Source organism: Trichosurus vulpecula, chromosome 3 (assembly GCF_011100635.1).
Source record: "Trichosurus vulpecula isolate mTriVul1 chromosome 3, mTriVul1.pri, whole genome shotgun sequence".
In the NCBI taxonomy this organism is placed as follows: Eukaryota; Metazoa; Chordata; class Mammalia; order Diprotodontia; family Phalangeridae; genus Trichosurus; species Trichosurus vulpecula.
In genome coordinates, this window is record NC_050575.1 from 102,738,236 (window position 1) to 102,755,905 (window position 17,670).

The 17,670-nt window shown below is 43.7% G+C and overlaps 1 protein-coding gene across 4 annotated transcripts in view; it reads right to left on the reverse strand.

Moving 5' to 3' along the window:
- The window catches only part of NDRG3 (NDRG family member 3), a 74,374-nt gene that overhangs the window by 51,102 nt on the left and 5,602 nt on the right, over nucleotides 1-17,670 (reverse strand). For all 4 annotated transcript variants that reach the window (XM_036750948.1, XM_036750947.1, XM_036750945.1 and 1 more), the window contains exon 2: nucleotides 682-780. In XM_036750948.1, the coding sequence (XP_036606843.1) occupies nucleotides 682-738 (57 nt within the window). In that variant the 5' untranslated portion in view covers nucleotides 739-780. The remainder of the gene's footprint in view (nucleotides 1-681; nucleotides 781-17,670) is intronic.

Genomic DNA, 17,670 nt, shown 5'->3' on the forward strand with positions numbered 1-17,670 from the left:
GGCCCTTACTCACTTTCTGAATTCTGCCAGGTTATTGCTTCGTCATCTATTTCTAAAATGGTGTGTGTGTGGTGGGGGGAGAATGACAGCTTGGGAAGAAATATGGGAGAGGCAAAAGAGGCTAACTGACAAAATTCAGGTTCAAATCCTGCTCCTGTCCCTTACTATCTGCATGGCACTGGGTGCTTAATGTCCCTCAGCCTCCGTTTCCTCACTTAAAAATGAGGGGGCTGGACAAGATAGCTTCTGAGGTCCCTGCCAACTTTACACCTAGAGTCCTATAAGGCTGCAGAAAGCACCTCTCCTAAAGGCAGCTGGCATGGCCCTGACACTTCTATAGTCTCAGAGAGTGGCCTGGGCCTGGCAGGGTCATAGACGCAGCGGGTGACTGAGGCAGGACTGGGCCTCAGGCTGCCAGGCATGACTCTGAGGCCAGCTCTCTATCCACTACATCCCAGGGTCTCCTAGGATCGGCCTTGAGGAAGATCAGAGGAAGGAAAACAAAAAGGAAGGGAGAGGAGAAGGTCTGAAAAGAAGGGCAAATGCTGCCCTCCTCATTGCTCTATGGGAAATGAAGCCAGATGATTTTTCAGCTAGTCAATATTAAGTGTTATAAATGACCCCATTCCAGAAAGTGAGGCTTGGGCTCAATCATTTTAATGTAAACAGAGTAGCCTTTACCTTGTCATTCAAGAGCGGTTTAATCTCTGTGAGCTGCACATCTTGTAGTTCATCCATGAGGGTAAGAGATGGCACGGAGGCCTTCAGGAACCAGTAACGCTGAAACAGAAAATAAAGGGAGCAGAGGTAACACAGGTGACAGAGATGGAAAGACACTATGGATAAACCTGGTCACTGGCAGACTGGTGTCCACAGGCTGGCTTAAGCCCCACTGAAACTAGACTCATTATGTCAGAAAGCAAGCTGACCCAAAGAGCCAATGACAGAAGGAAGGACATTCAAATATACTGGAGCAGGAGGCAAGGCACGGCTGCCATCATGTCCCTAATTGAGCCTATCACATCTCCAATGAAAGACCATATGCTTGGGAACCAGGAGGTCTGGCTTTTAATACCAGATCTGCTATCAACTGTGCGGCCTTGGATAAGTAACCTTCCCCTCTCTGGGCCTGCTTCTTTACTGATAACATAAGGGAGATGGACAATATTTTCTTTAGGTTTACTACCAGCTCTGAGAGTCCTGACCAGCCAAATTCCAGACAAAACTGAGGTGAGACAAGAGATGGATGGCAAATCAACCTTCCTTAATTAGCTATGGAAAATGATGCAGTTTGGAGTTCCTGAGAACCCTGAAATGTCAGGGTACAGGGTGGCATTCACTTGGAATGAATTCACAAACCCAAACCATCTTTCCACCAGTGGCAAAGTTTACTGCAATGCTAATAGGAGCAGGCAAGGTTCCTAGGCGTAGGCCTGCCCTTCCTAACAACCCTAGTTCCCAGAACTCAAACCTAAAATTAGGTGCCAGTAGAATCGGTGTGAACCAGCTTGAAGGAGACCTGAGGGGCACAGAGAACTGACATTCACCTGTGCATGCTTATTGGCCTGGGAGCTTCCAGGTGCTTTATCAGCTAGCTGCAAAGTGTGGAGTTGGTCACAAATGCGCAAGAGTTAAAGTTTAGTTACTTTAAGAATTTCAAAGAGCACTTTTCCAGTTGGCCTTGGAGTTCATATGCATCTAGTGGTTTGGGTTGTGATTTCATTCCCAGGCATAAGGACCCAACTAGAAGCCCCAGGCAGTATCTATAGTTCATATCCACTCCCTTCCTCTATTATTAGAGTATAAGCTCTATGGGAGCAGGGACTATTTTATTTCTTTTTGTTTTGTCTCTCTTAGTGTTTTGCATGGTGCTTTGCACACTTTAGGCACTTAATAAAAAAATTTTGAATGAATGAAGAGTTCAGTGGGTTGACATCTTAAAGTTCCGATTTATTGATACTTCTTTCAATCTACCTGCTTTCGTTCTCTATTTGCATTTCAGTCCTCCTGGCTGTTCCACAAACAAGATACTCCATCTCTCTACTCCAGGCATTTTCCCTGGCTGTCCCCCATGTCTCCTCAGCTCTGACTACTGACCTCCAGGGCTTTCTTTCAGTCCCACCTCCTATGAGAAGTCTTCACCAACCCTTCTTAATTTCAGTGCTTTCCCCATTTTAATTATTTCCTCTTTATCCTGCATATAACTTACTTTGTATATATTTGTTTGCATGTTGTCTGCCCCATTAGATTGTAAGCTTCCTGAGGGCCTAATTTGTTTCCCCTTGTGCCTGGCACATAGTAGCTTCTTAATAAATGCTTACTTGGGAAAATTTTTTTAAAAATATTTTGAGATTTATGTTAAGTGGACCAAATAGGTATATTATTTAAAAATAGAATTTGAAAATAAAAGCTGAGAAATGCACCTCACCTTTGGCAAAGGGAATTAAAAGACTCGAGGGCTTGAGAGATATGTTAAGTGGACCAAACAGGGACCCAAATGGGGTCACAGAAGAGTAGGACAAAACTGAAATGACTCAACACCACCAACACAACCACCACTATGTGCCTGCCTCCAGGGATACAAATACAAATACTGAAAGAATCCCCACTCTCAGGCAGAAAAGGAGCCATTCTGCAAAAAAAAAAAAAAAAAAAAACAAACAAACAAACAAACAAACAAACCCACTCAAATAAACAGATAAACCCATCCTCGCTCAGTCATGAACACTGCATGTGCAGGAAAGAATACTAAGCCCCCAGAGTATGTTACCCAGGTCTTAATAAGTGGCAGATGTATTCATGGACCTATGGTTTGTTTAGCAGCCCCAGATTTTGTTCAGTTCTCATTGTCCCAAGGCTTTGCCAATGAGCAATTTTATAACACCTGCAGGAACAGTGAGATCACATGGTGGAAAATTCCATCTGCCGATCCCTCAGCAGCACAGGCTAGCTAGCTCCTCTCCTGGGGACCTCAGGCCGGCTGCAACTTTAGCACAGATGATATTTTCAACAAACACCATTTGGGTTCTTAGTACTATTAATCCTGTCAAAAGGCTGGCAGGGATTTTCTAAACTGGGATGAAAACTAAAATTATCACCCACCCTCATTTCCTCTTGCCCAGTGGTTTGTGAGGACGGTGAAGAGATGACAGCAGTCCAAACTCCCCATGTTCCAAATGAAGCAACGGGCCAAGAAGCAGAGGGTGGGTGGAAGCAAGCGGATGGAGTCACCGTGTCTGGCCCCGTGGAGGATGGCTGGAGTGTTAGTCAGAAAGCTGGCATTATTGTGTAGTTCTGCTAAAATGACTGCCCTGGGGGGAGGACGAGGAATAATAACAGCTGGCACTCATGTAATGCCTTAAGGTCTACAAAGCGCATATATTATGGCTTGTTTGATCCTCACAATAACCCAGTGAGGAAGGGGCTTTTATTTTTGTTATTCTCATTACATTTGGGAGACTGAGGTCGAAAAAGAGTAAATGACTTGCTCAGAGTCACACAACTAGTAAGTGACTGAGATAGGATTCAATCCTCACTCCAAGTCCAGGTTTCTATCCACTGAGCCAGAATACCTGGGTTCTAATTTCAGTTCTAAAGCTTATTAGCTGCATGACTTTGGGCAGTGGGTTCCACTAGATATTGATAACAATTCCTTTCTGTTCCAACATTCTGTGATACCATGGTGAATCATGGTTTCTAGCCTGAGAGATAGGAAGATTAGTCCATGAGAGGGGTGGCTTACCTGGGAAGGAAACAGTTTTTGAGAGGGGAATATGGTGATGGGAAGGTGGGTCTGAGGTGACTGTAAGGCAGAGGGAGTGGAGATTAGATTACAGATGATGGGTTAGAGTTGGAGAAAGATTTGGAAGTCACTCAGGTCCAGGTGATACTGAGCTCCAGGTGAGCTCAACAAAGGAGAAAGTAGACAGAAGAGAGCAGGGGACCAACAGCGGCAGCTTTAGGGATGCTCATGCTCGTAGTGTAGGAGGAAAGCTGAGTGATAAGAGGGGGAATCAGCAGGAGTGCAGTAGGAAGTAGAGCTGGACTATGGTGACAGGGAAAAGGACTAGATAGAAAAAAGGTCACTGTTATTTTACACACACACACACACACACACACAAAAGGTCACTGTTATTTTACACACACACACACACACACACAAAAGGTCACTGTTATTTTACACACACACACACACACACACACACACAAGGTCACTGTTATTTTACACACACACACACACACACACACACACACACACACACACACACACACACTGTTTTGGGGAGGCAATTGGGGTTAAGTGACTTCCCCTGGGTCAAATAGCTAGTAAATGTCTGAGGCCAAATTTGAACTCAGGTCTTCCTGATTCCTTCCTGATTCCTGGTGTGCCACCCAGCTGCCCCTCATTATTATGTGGTATTAACTTCTCAACCCCAATTGTCTCATCTGTAAAATCAGATCCTTAAAACACTACATAAATGTGAGCTATTATTATTAAAAACCAAGGACTAAATTTCAGGCAAAATTAGGATCAGTTCTCAAACTAAAAAAGCCTATTACTGCAATCACAATTCAGAAACACGGGCATTGCTGCATCGCGTGCCAGCCAGAGGTATACGTGCTCTTAGTTGGCTGGGTGCAGGATTTCTCATAGGAGTTGCCTGCCAGGGGTAATCATTACCCTTTTACTTCTGGCCATCGCCTCACCATGCTGCTTGCAGTCCGACTCCTCACCCCAGCCCCACAACCTTAGAGTCAGCCCCAGGGGCCTCTGGCCCTGATAGGTGAGTTTTCCTCTTATTCTGCTGGCCAGTTGGCCTTCATGCCATTTTCTAGCCATCCCCTTGCCAACGTGCCTATGGCCGTCATTTTCTGATAAGTGAGATTTTGTTGGAAGTACTACTTCCCTACCCCTTCTCTTTCCAGTCCCCCTGTTTAGATTGTTTTCCCCAATTAGACTATAAGCTACTTGAGGGCAAAGACTTACCTGCATTTGTATCTGCAGTGCATTGCACACTGCCTGGCATATAGTAAGCGTGACTATTTTTCTTTACAAGTGTATATCACTTCATCTTTTTCTTTCTTGCTAAAATTCAATTTAGTTTTATTTCAAGTTCTAAATTCTCTCTCCCCCGCTCTACTCATTAAGGCAAGAAAAACAAAATCCATTACAAATAGGTATGTACAGCCATGCACACAAATTCCCACATTAGCCATGTCCAAAACAAAAAAAAAAAAAAGAGAGAGAATGGAAAAGAGAGAGAAGAAAATATGCTTCTATCTGCACTTGATTCCATTAGCTCCTTGTCCGGAGGTGGGTAGCATGTTTCATCATGAGTCCTTTGGAACTGTGGTTGGTCGCTGTGTGATCAGAGTTGTATTTTTCAGAGCTATTACATTTATCTCATCTGATCATTATCATGACAGTAACGAGGGAGGAAGAACAGGTAGTTACCTTCCTTCTCTACATGAAGAACCTGAGGTTTGGAGAGATTAAAGAATTCATGGTCACCCAGTTAACAAGGCAGTGCCTAAGGCTCACCCCATTTCCACTACCTGGAGGTCAGAGTAGGAGGCTTTTGGCTTCAATGATTAAGAAGGAGTTTAAACAATCTGATGAGTCACTGGAATGATGACTCCCGGGAGGCAGATCTCACAGTGGACTTCCTCCCCATGCAGCATCATCAGTCCGGAGGGGTCACAAAAGACTCAAATTTTGCAAAGCTAGTGAAATCAATTAGAGGCCCCAGATAGGGACCCTCTTTTTTTTTTCCTTTTTGGCTGGGTAACATGAGGAGCTATGCATACCTGGCTCTATAAAGATGTGATCTCTTTTCACTTATTTCTACAGCAAGGGAGAAGCTGAATTTACCAGCAGTTGGGTTTGGTACATTGGACCTGTTCTGCTTAACTATGGACCCCCACTCCCTAAGACTAGCAAGTTGCGGGAACAATTATACCCTGCGTGGCAGAGACCACTTGAGTGGCATCAAGTGTTAGCCATGACGATTTCCCCCTCCCTCCATGTATGGCACAGAGGGACAAATGGTAAAATGTGCATAGGAGACTGCACTGACCACAATGGCCATCTGGGCAGATACACCTGTCCATACAGATAGGTGCTGTTAGAAGAAGAAAGCATGGCAATGGAGGCCACTCTTTCCCAAAAAAGTTTTGGAAGTGGCTCCCAAATATAGGATAGATAAATAGGAGATCAATAGCTAGCTTATAAGGATGCTAGTAAAACTACCACAACCTTCATCAGCGAAATGGAAGGGTTAAGCCCCACTTAATCCTAAGGCATCTCTTGGCATTCCCCACTTCACTTGTATATAAAGGGCTGATGGATCACAGCAGCCAGTTTGTTATAATACCAGGGACTCCCCAATAGGCCCATCAGGGCATCATAATTTCCATGACTCCCATGTTTATTTTTCGAGCTCTGACCCATCACTGACTCTTGGGAGGTAGTATCTCTATGCCATTTTGTGGGTAGGGTTAAAGCAAAACCCTTGAAATTACCCAAGGCAACCCATGGAGCTTAACACGCAATGTTGCCAAGTGCAGGGAGGGGTGAAACAATTTCCTTTCTAGTGATGGATATGAAGGAGGCTGCATCGCTCGGCTACTTTTTATAATATCTGTGTGGCTGGTGAAGAAGGCAGATGGCACCTGGTGACTTATAATGGACCACAGGGAACTGAATGAAGCCATGCCAGCTGTGGAGGCTATTCCTGATGCATCAACTTGGTGGACCAGATAGCCCAGGCTATCTGTGAGTGAGTAGTGTGGGGTTGTCCTCTATTCCTATGGCTAAGGCTCATCAGGAGCAGGTTGCTTCCATCTGGGAAGGGGTCCAGCATGCCATCACTAACATTCTTTAGGACTACCTGAGCTCTCCCTCAGGCTGACAAAGTCTGGTGGGCAGAGAATGAAAGATGACTAGCCCAGACAAGGCCATGGTGGTAAGGGACTTATGTCTGATGGTAGCCGACATGATGGATGAGGGGTAGGAGATCAACCCCATAAAAACCCAGGATCTAGTCTACTCACTCAAGTTTCTGGGAACATAGTAGATGGGGAGAATCTAGATAATTGTGCATTCAGTCTAGAATAAGCTACTGACACCATGAACACTGGCAGAAGGTACTAACAGTATCAGAGGCCCTAGCAAAGTGGGTAGCAACATAGGCTCCAGCACAGTAGGCAGCATCATGGGCACCAGCAACAGCACAGGAACTAGAAGCAACTGCACTGGCAAAAGTAAAGATCCTGGGGCAGCTAGGTGGCCGGCAAGTAGAGCACCGGCCCTGGAGTCAGGAGGACCTGAGTTCAAATCCAGCCTCAGACACTTGACACACTTACTAGCTGTGTGACCTTGGGCAAGTCACTTAACCCCAATTTCCCTGCCTTCCCCCCTCCAAAAAAAAAAAGTAAAGAGCCCAAGAAAGTGGGTGATATCATGGCCACTGGTAGTGTTCAAAAACAGTTTGTGACTGTCAGAGGTCAAGGCCTCCAGCCTCAGCCCTGACATCCTCACTCTTCTAGCCCAGTGCTCCCCTTCCTAGGTGGCCCTGGCTCTGGAAGATTGCTGTTTTGCCTGATTCATGAATGGCTCCACCCACTGTAAGCCAGGCACGTGCAAATGGACCACAGAGGCTAACACTGATAACAGGGGATCTGCTGAAAGAGGGAGATCCTGGCAAGTCCTCCCAGTGGGCTGATCTGTGAACTTGTATGATTGGACCTTATTCTACATTGATTCCTAGGCTGTGGCCACAGATTTGGCTGACTAGTATGGGGCCTGGTGGGAAGAGGATTGACCAATTAAAGACCCTCTCCCCTCTTGGGCTCAGGATCAAAGGTGGAACTATGCCAATGCATTCTCTGCACAGCGCTGTCTGTGAAGCCTGACAGCACCTATTAGAGACATCATACGAACTCTGCTGAACGGAACATCAGATTGACACCCTTACAAGAACAGTAGAAGTTGGGATTGGGTCCCACTGCCATTCTGGACATAGCTGAGAAGATGCCATGAATAGGAGACCTCTCTAACCAAGAGGGAGGCAGCTCCTTTCAGCCAATGGGGCTTCCTGTGCCAATCGGAACACTCACCTTTGAAAGACAAGTAGGGCACGATTCTGAAACAAAAGCTATCTCACTATGCCCCTGACAGCTGCCCTCCCTTCCAGAAGCTGTGGTTGTGACACGTGCCATCCTATGAAGTGCGAGGGCTCTCGGGGCTACGCTCTGTTGGAGCTAGTCCTCAGGATGCTTTACCTCATAAGCACCGTCTACTTTCGGACACTGTTCTGGTTGACTGTCTCCAGCCCTTCCTTATTTTATCTCTGAGGTGGAGCTGCCTAGGCCTCAAAGTCCCTGTACCCTCCAGGGGGCTCAGAAAGGGCCCATTGGGCTGAAATAGCTCAGGCTCCCATCACTTGACAAGTCTCCTCTCCCCAAGGGATGCAGTAGAATTGTTGGGAGGCAATTTGCTTTCTAATAACATAGGGGAGGTGAAACTATCTCTGCCTGACTACGGTGAATTTGTGTTTTCTTGAAAGAAAAGGGATCCCTTACCAAATTTTGAGTCGCTGAATGTAGGTGACAGAATCCTTACAGAATCCCCTATAGAAGAAGGCAGCACCTCCACTAAGGTCTCTAAAGGGGTAAAGAGTGGGGTTCCCCCTCTTAAAGGGCTCCTAGGGAGGGGAAGGTCCCAACTCATGGGCCAGAGAACAGAAGGGAGGGTGGTACAGAGCATGTCTTAATATCAACCCTGGCACCAGGACAGGCTGCATGCAAGAGAGTTAGGATATTTTCTCTCTCTCACTATGGATGATTCTGATCCGCAATAAGGCTTGGGGGCTGTCCCCAGAAGTGCTGTGATATTTGCTGTGGTTTTAATGTTCCTAGAGCCGTCTTTCCTCCACTTCATCAGTCCTCACCACACTGAAAGAGCCAGTGTGAGCTGTCTGCAGCATTACCGCCACATAGATGACCTGGGAGGTACAGCTGAGACTAAGGTCTTCTCTGTTCAGCCACTTTGATTATACTTAGGCAAGGGCCATCATATTATGTTATTATTATTATTTTTTGCTCTTTGTTTCTGTTCTTTTATTTGAACTAAGCTCTCTGGTGCTGCCTGTGCCAGGCTCTTCACATTCCTGTGGCCAAGGTGGTCCAGTAATGACTCCAAGGCTATTTAAATGGAGGATGGTCCTTTAGAAAATCTTTAGGACCTCGTCACCAAGAGATGTGCTAGGAGCAATACCTAACTAGGGTGTCTGCCGTGTAGGCTAGGCTAGTTGTCCTTGAAAAGCTGGGGAAATACTCCTGAAACTCGATTGGCCTGGGGACTAGGCCCTGGCCGTGCAATGTTCATATGGCTTCCCAGCTGCCCAGGGCAAAAAGCCAGCTCTTAAGCACTCAGTGCCCCCAGACTTGACAGAGGTCCCACCGTACCCATCAGATCCAACACGTCCTGCTGATCAGATTCATTTCTGTATGGAGATGAGATTTGAACCAGTCTCATGTGCTTTTTAAGTATCCCTTCCACGATACTGTTAAGTAAATTTCTTTTTTGTTAGATGTGGAGTCTATGACTGTCTCATTTCATTCCAATCCCAGCCTGAACCGCTGCACTGGCCAGAGTCTGGCTTGGCCTATAATAACTTAGACAAACTGATATTGAGTGAAGTGAGCAGAATCAGAAGAACAGTCTATACAACGATCTACGATAATGTAAAGAGAAACAATTTTGAAAGACTTAACTCTGATTGACCCAACAGCCAAACAAGGCCCTAAACTTCACGATCATACATGGTTCCCATCTTTTGGCAGAGAGGTGATAGGCTTGAGATAAAGAATGAGACATATGTTTTCAGACACAACCAACTTATTGAATATATTTATGTAACATTTAAAAACATACAGAAGAGGACAGAAGGAAATTTAGAAGGGAATAAAGACAAGCAGGGCAGTGTTGGTACTACTGCATTAAATATTACTTTTAAATAATTGAATGCAATAAAGATTCATGGTCTCACAGACAATCCTCTTTATGTTATTCACATATGGAAATATTTATATTTGTTGATGTTAAGTTCATAATAAAAAATAAAATCTAAATAAAAACTTTAAGTTTCCTATTTCTTGAATAACATGATCAGGAACTAAATCATCAGCCTGCTAATCTAACGTCCAACTCTGTAGTCACCCACTGCAGCTGCAGAAATTCTTCTCTTTATCAGTCCTTTCCAAGATATACTGATAATATTCTGTTAGTTTATTTTCCTGGATAATGTTTATCATTGTAGCCATATTTACCAGCAAGATTACAGTAATGTGGAAGTATAATTTTCTTGATTGACAAGTTAAAAAAAATGGAGGCGGAAACTAGTTCCCAATGGGGCACGAGAAAATGAGAAAATAAAGCCAGCAGGCACTGGCCAGATGGAGTTGGCCTGTAGAGCACTTGTAGGCAAGATGATATAGGAAGTGACCAGAGAGAGCTGAGCAGCTGGAGGAAGCCACTCCAAGAGCATCAAGACTACTGTACATAAGACTGAGGGAGTACTAGACGAATCCACATACCAACGAGGGCAACTATCTCACGAAGCATCATCCTTTCCTACAACACTCAGCTGAGACGGTATCTATTTCTATACAGATATGAAAGTGTTAAGTTAAGATGGAAAAATGAACATGAGAAAAAGCTAAATGTATACCATCTTTTAAAGACTTGAAGTCACCTTGCTAGTTTAAAAACATCAACATATAATTTGACTTGTAAAATGGTAACAGCTTAAATGTTTAGAAGTGTGGTAAAAGCCTATAGAGGAAAAATAACTGAGATGTAACACTTTCTAGGCCTTCACATAGCTGCTCCCAAGTCAAATGAACCAAATAGTATTAAGTTCACATGCCTGATTCATGATATAGGAAATTAACACTTGAGAAGTACAGATGTTGGGGTTCTAATAATCAAATGGGAGAGAAAAGACAAACAAGAAACTACAGTATCAAGCAGTTTTACTAATTGCCACGTAAGTGCCAAAAGAGTTCAAAGGAGAAAGGTCACTTGTAGCTGAAGTGGTCAATGAAAACTTCAAGAAGAGTTATGAATGGATGGAAACTGGAAAATAGAGAACATCCTAAATGGAAGATAGAGTATGAGCAAACAGAGAGGCAAGAGAAAGAATCAAGGTGGTTAGGGGCTCACGAGGAGAGTAAAGGCAGCTAAAACATAAAGACAGATTACAGCCCAATCACATTTATTTATAGGACAGTCATAAAACAGTAGCAATAACAAGGGATACAATGAATAGCACAGTACATGCAAATGTTCTTTCTACCCAGCTGGTCCGTATTGTCTTCGGGGGCAGAGACTAGATACCGCTAGAGCTCAAAAACAACTCTCATTTATATAGGGTTGAGGTTTGCAAAGCACTTTCCACACTTATTTGAGGAATGACTGAGAGATACATGTATTTGTGGACTGAAACGTATGGCTTCCTTTAAGTCCCAACTAAATTCTCATCTTTTATAGGAAGACTTCCCCCAAGCCCCCTTAATTCTGGTGCTTTCCCTTGGTTAATTACTTCCTATGTATCCTGTATATAGCTAGCTTTGATTATTTTTGTTTGTATGTTACCTCTCCCATTAGAAAATAAACGCTTTGAGGGAAGGGACTGTCTTTTGACTCTTTTACCTCCAGCATTTAGCATAGTGCCTGGCATATAGCAGGTGCTTAATAAAAGTCTGATTGGTTGCTACACTTAAGGGCTATAGAAGCTCAAGAAGGAAGGGAATGTTGTGGGTGGCTTCATTCACAGGGGAGGAAGGAGGTAAATCAGGCTTGGTTAGGATGGTTAAGTATCAGAAGTAAAGAAGGGGGAAGGCAGGTACTGCAGGTGACAGGAACAGCACAAACAAAGCCACAGAGGTGGGAATTTGCAAGGTGTGTTTGGGGGAAAGTGAGTAGAACAGTTCGGCTGGAGCAGAAGGTTCATATTGACAAGCTGAGGGAGGTAAGGCTGGAGCCAGATTTCAGAAAGCCTGGAAAGCCAGGCGAAGGAGTTTGGATTTTATCTTGTAAGTAATGGGAATCCACTAAAAACTCTAGAGTGATACAGAAACACGGTGAGAAAGAGTCAGTTTGGAGTTTCCAAGTGCTCTTAGAGATGATCTAGCTTAATTCCTTAATTTTACAAAGGAGGAATGAAGGCCCAGAGAGGTTAAGTGATTTATCCAAGACCACAAAAAAAAGGTGGGATTAGAATCAATCCAACAGACTTCAAATCCGGATGTTGTGACGACCATCCCAATTTACTAGGATGATTTCCATAAGAAATTCCATAGAGTTCCACAAAATGGACACAGCTTTAAGTTTTGTTGACTCACCTCTGTAATGTCATCAAATACCCTCTAGAAAAGTGGTATCAAAAGGCATACTAACTTAGAAAACCACAAATTAACATTAATCTACATTTTATTATATTTTTATTTATTTCGTTAAACATTTCTCAATATTCTAGTTCTAGCCTTGAGGTTCTAGGATGTCTGCAGCCCTGGATATTATTATTACCTTGCTGTGTCCTGGGGGACCAGAGGAAAGCAAGGTGTCTCAGGAGTTACATAAGAAACCAAATAAACAAATTCGAACTCCCAATCCCATAGAAGGGATCAAAGGATAAAGGCCCCATAGCAAGATGCTGCTCATAGAATGCACAGAGGCTCTGCTAAACAAAGAATCAAAGAAATTATTCAGGATTTCACAGATGCTGTCACCCAAATCTGTAAAAAGTGACCAACGAGAATGGCTGAAGCATTTCTAATACCCATTCTCTATCGTAACAGGAAAGATTATGGATTCAAACTTTCATGAGAGCTGGGATAAAGGGAAAATGGGTCCTTGCTCCTTTTTTCAATAACAGAATAAATTCCCTATTGTCTCCCTCCTGATTTGTCAACTGTGAATCAAGATTTATCAGTGATAGCTTTGATAAGGTGAAAGAATACCACATCCTATGCTGGCCTTCCAGGCAGAGGGAAAGGCAAACCAAAAGGTCAGGAAGGTATTGGGACAGTGATCAGTAGTTTGGCTAGAGTGTCATGAATGGAAGGGAAAACATAGGATAAGGAAAGAAAGGTAGGAGGCACCAAATTATAAAGAACCTGGAATACCAAGTTAAGGAGTTTAGACTTTATTTAGTAGCAAATCAGGACCATTGATAATTCTGAGCAGAAGTCTGCCATGATGAGAGCAGGGTGGGGAGTCAACTGCTGGGCTGTGAGAGCAGGGGCCAGTGGCCCCCTGCAGCACCACCCCACAGGGCTGCTCCAGCACCCGGCACAAAGTAAGTGCTTAATAACCGTGCGCTGAATGAGGGGAGCGATCTGATGTGCACAGGTAAAGGTGGATCTGGCAGCACTTAAAACACCAAAGAGGGGAGGGGCTGGAGCCAGCAAGGCCAGGTCAGAGGGATCCTGGTAGTCCAGGCAGGCTGTCATGAGGACCTATGCCTGTGTCAGTAGGAGGGAAATGGAATGGAGGGGATGGAGTCTAGAGGTCATGTGCAAGAAGACCCTCAAGGAGGTTGACTAGATAGAGGAGGTGAAAGTGGAGGACAAGCATTTGAAGCAAGGCTGACTGAGCGCTAATCCATGGTTCCACTGACAGAAATGAGAGAGTCAAAAGGTGGCTTGGGGAGAAAGAAGATTTGCTTTCAACCCACTGACTTAGGATCTCAGGGCACCGAAGTGGAGATGCCTGGGACACAGAGACAATCTCAGAAATGATCCACAGTCCATGGACTTCCCCCTGGTATAGGCGGACTCCTGGAGGCTACAAGTAGTCCCCCATTTCCATAAACACACCAATTGATGGCATCATATTGTGATCTTTCTTTAGGTCCAACAAAATACAAAGAATGATTCCATATAATAAAGAAACAAATTTAAAAGTACAAAAAAATGGAGCCACGCCTTCTTTCAAGGAATGTGTCTTCTATCCAGGGAGAATGGAGAACCACCATGTTTTCCCCTAGCACCTATCAATAAAGACTGAGTACATACTACATACCCAGAACTACAGTAGGATCTGTGGTAGAACTTAAGAAACTTCTCTTCAGAAGCTTCAAATCTATTGGCATTAACCACACTTTGCTGTTGTTCAGTCGTGTTTGACTGTTCTTTGTGACCCCCTCTGGGGTTTTCTTAGCAAGGACGCTGGGGTGGTTTGCCATTTCCTTCTTCACCTCATTTTACACATGAGTAAACTGCGGCAAACAAGGTTAAGTGACTTTCTCAGGGTCACACTACTAGTAAGAGTCTAAGGTCAGATCTGAAGTCAAGAAGAAGAGCCTTCCTGACTCTAGGCCTGCCATTCTATCCACTGCTGACTCATTAATAATACTAACACTGTGGAATAACCAGGGAATGATTACTATCTGGCAATAATTATAAATGTAATAAAATTAACCCTATTATTGCAGAATATATTAAATAATGAAAAGTCTTGAAGTCAGACACCTAACTGTACAATACTGGTGGAGTTTCATGTACTATTTTTAGTTCCCATTAAAAGAAAAAAAAAATGATTTGGCTCTCCGAAAATGCAATGAGTCTGAAATGCCATTAACTCTTTAGTCAGAGGTCATTTTTAAAGTCATCTTTGACTCATCTTTCTTCATCTGCCATACGTGATCAATCATTAACCATATCCGGTTAATTTTTCCTTTGATATATCCACTTATCCTTTATTTACACTATCAGCCTTCAGATTATGACCAAGGAAGGAGGATTTGCTCTCCCCAGAGGGGAGGATGAGGATGAAGAAGATTAAAGTTATAGGGAGGCAGATTTTTGATTAATATAAAGAACTTCTATTTGGGGACATCTCTTATGATTAGGAACAGGCTGTCTGTCAGGTAGCAACTTTCCTGTTTTCAGAAATGCTCAAGTAGAAGCTAAAGGATCAGTTAATTTCAGTTAATTCTCACAACGACCCTTTGAGGCAGGTACTACTACTATTAATAACTATTATAGTGAACATATATACAGCACTTACTATGTGCCAGGCACTGTGCTAACTGCTTTACGTTTATTATCTCGTTTGATCTCATAACAGCCCTGGGGGGTGGGTGCTATTATTATCCCCATTTTGCAAATGAGAAAATGAGACAGACAGAAGTAAAGTGACTTGCCTGTCTATGGTCACACAGCTAGTAAGTGTCTGAGGCAGGACTCAAACTCGGGTCCTTCCTGGCTCCAGACGCAGTACTATATCCATCACAGAAGTGGTGTCAAACTCAAATAGAAATGGGGGTCACCGCATGTACAAAAATATTTATAGCAGCTCTTTGTGGTGGCAAAAAGGAAATTGAGGGGATGTCCATCAATTGCGGAATGGCTGAGCCAGTTGTGGTATATGAATGCAATGGAATACTATGGTGCTGTAAGAAATGAGCAGGTGGACTTCAGAAAAACCTGGAAAGACTTCTATGAACTGATGCTGAGTGAAGTGAGCAGAACCAGGAGAACGCTGTACACAGTAACGACCACGTTGTATGATGATCAACTTTGACAGACTCAGCTCTTCTCAGCAATGCAATGATCTAAGACAACTCCAAGACTCATGATGGAAAATGCTGTTCACATCCAGAGAAAGAACTATGGAGTCTGAATGCAGAGTGAAGCAGACTATTCTTTCTTTTTGTTGCAGTTTTTCTTTCTCGTGGTTTTTCCCTTTAGTTCTGATTATTCTTTCACGACCTGACTAATGCGGAAATAGATTAAATATGATTGTACGTGTATAGCCTATATCAGATTGCCTGCCGTCTTGGGAAGGGAGAAAAAAATTTGGAACAAAAAATCTTAGAAAAGTGACTGTTGAAAACTATCTTTACATGTAATTGGAAAAAATAAAATACTACTAAGTGGGAAAAAAAAGAATACTTCTCTTATTTTACCCAACCCCCCAAAAAGAAACAGGGGTCACTAAACTGTTCATAAGGATCTTTGAGGGCCACATATTAACATTATCTTTGTTCTATTGTATTTTTATTTACTTTGTTATATATTTCCCAATTATATTTTCTTCTGGTTTGGGCAGCACTCCTATATGACTCCTCTGTATACCCCCCCCACCCCAGCTGCCTGGTGGCAGAGAGGTAGCCAGGTATATAGTAGAGGGTAATGCTCTTGATGAAAAACCTGCTTCTGACATTTACTAGTCATATGATCATGGGCAAATCACCTAACTTTCCTGGCCTCAGTTTCACTATCTGTAAACAGGGCTTCATTCCTATCATAAACAATGATTAAGTACCTACTATGTGCAAAGCACTGCACCACACAAAAGGCCCTGCTGCCAAGGAGTAACACTGTACCGGGGTACAGAACATGCACACAGGAAAATATATATAAGGTAGTTTGAGGAGGCAGAACAACCTCCCCTCATCACAAAAGGCTTCATAAAGCAGGTGTCACCTGAGTTTCTCCTGAAAGGAAGCTAAATGTTGAAAAAAGCGGAGCTACACTACACTTCAGCCCAGGTAGGTGACAGTTGGCAGGTCAGTCTGGCTGGGACACAGAATGCATGAAAGGGAGTAATGTGGAACAGGTCTGGCAAAGTTGGCTGAAGACAAACTATGGAGCCTTAAATCCTGGACCGAAGGGTTCATAACTTTTTTTGTGTGGCATGGACCTCCTAAACAGTTTGGTGAAGCTGGGGGACCCACACTCAGAGTGATATTTTTAAAATACATAACATACGTAGGATAACAAAAGAAACCCATTATACTGAAATAAGATAATTTTTCCCATCCAAGTTTATGAATCTTCTGAAAAGTTTAAGGGGTTCATGAACCCCAGATTAAGAAACCTTGATGTAGAGACTTTCAAGAGATTTTGGCAGCTGCATTAAGGTCCACTCTAGCCCCGGACAACCGCCTGTTGGCTCAACTTCAAGGTGCGATGGGAGCTGGGCAAAAGGCATTACTGAACAGTAACCCAATCACTGCTCGTTAGGTTAGCTTTAGAGTCTAGAGATGGGCTCAGATTTAAGAATAAAATCAGAAATTTAGGTCATTAAAAAGCAATGGGGCCTTTGATGTTTGTATGAGCTCATACGCATAGGGGAGTTTTCTCAAGAGTTTTGTTCAGGCCAAGAAGGGCAGGAACTCTATGAGAACAGGCCCATAGACAGTAATGAGGTAAGTGAAGACTCTCCCTGTGGCCCCTTCAGCCAATTACAGAGCTCAAAGATCCCAAAGGTAGACCTTCGAGGGGTTACACATCTCGTTTCCAACCATGACCTAGTGCCTCTGACAATAGAGGAAAACTTAACACAAGTCAGATATAGAGCTTTTCTTGGATAAAAGTGGGAGCTGCTGCTCCTAGGGCTGCCCTGGGGAGGGACCTGGAGATGTGAAGCATCCCCGCCCTATTCCGCCCCCCCCCACCCCCTGCCCCCTGCCCCCTACCCCCCCCTTCAAGCAGCTGTACCAAATATTTCTTAATAAATCTCATTTGGATACGTAAGTGTTGCAGGTGGATTGTTTTCCTCTTTGAGAATAGACCCTAATTAAACCTAGAATCACGCACCTGGAGAGGTACTTACGGTCAAAGGCAGGAATTAAAACGGATGAGATTGTGATCAGT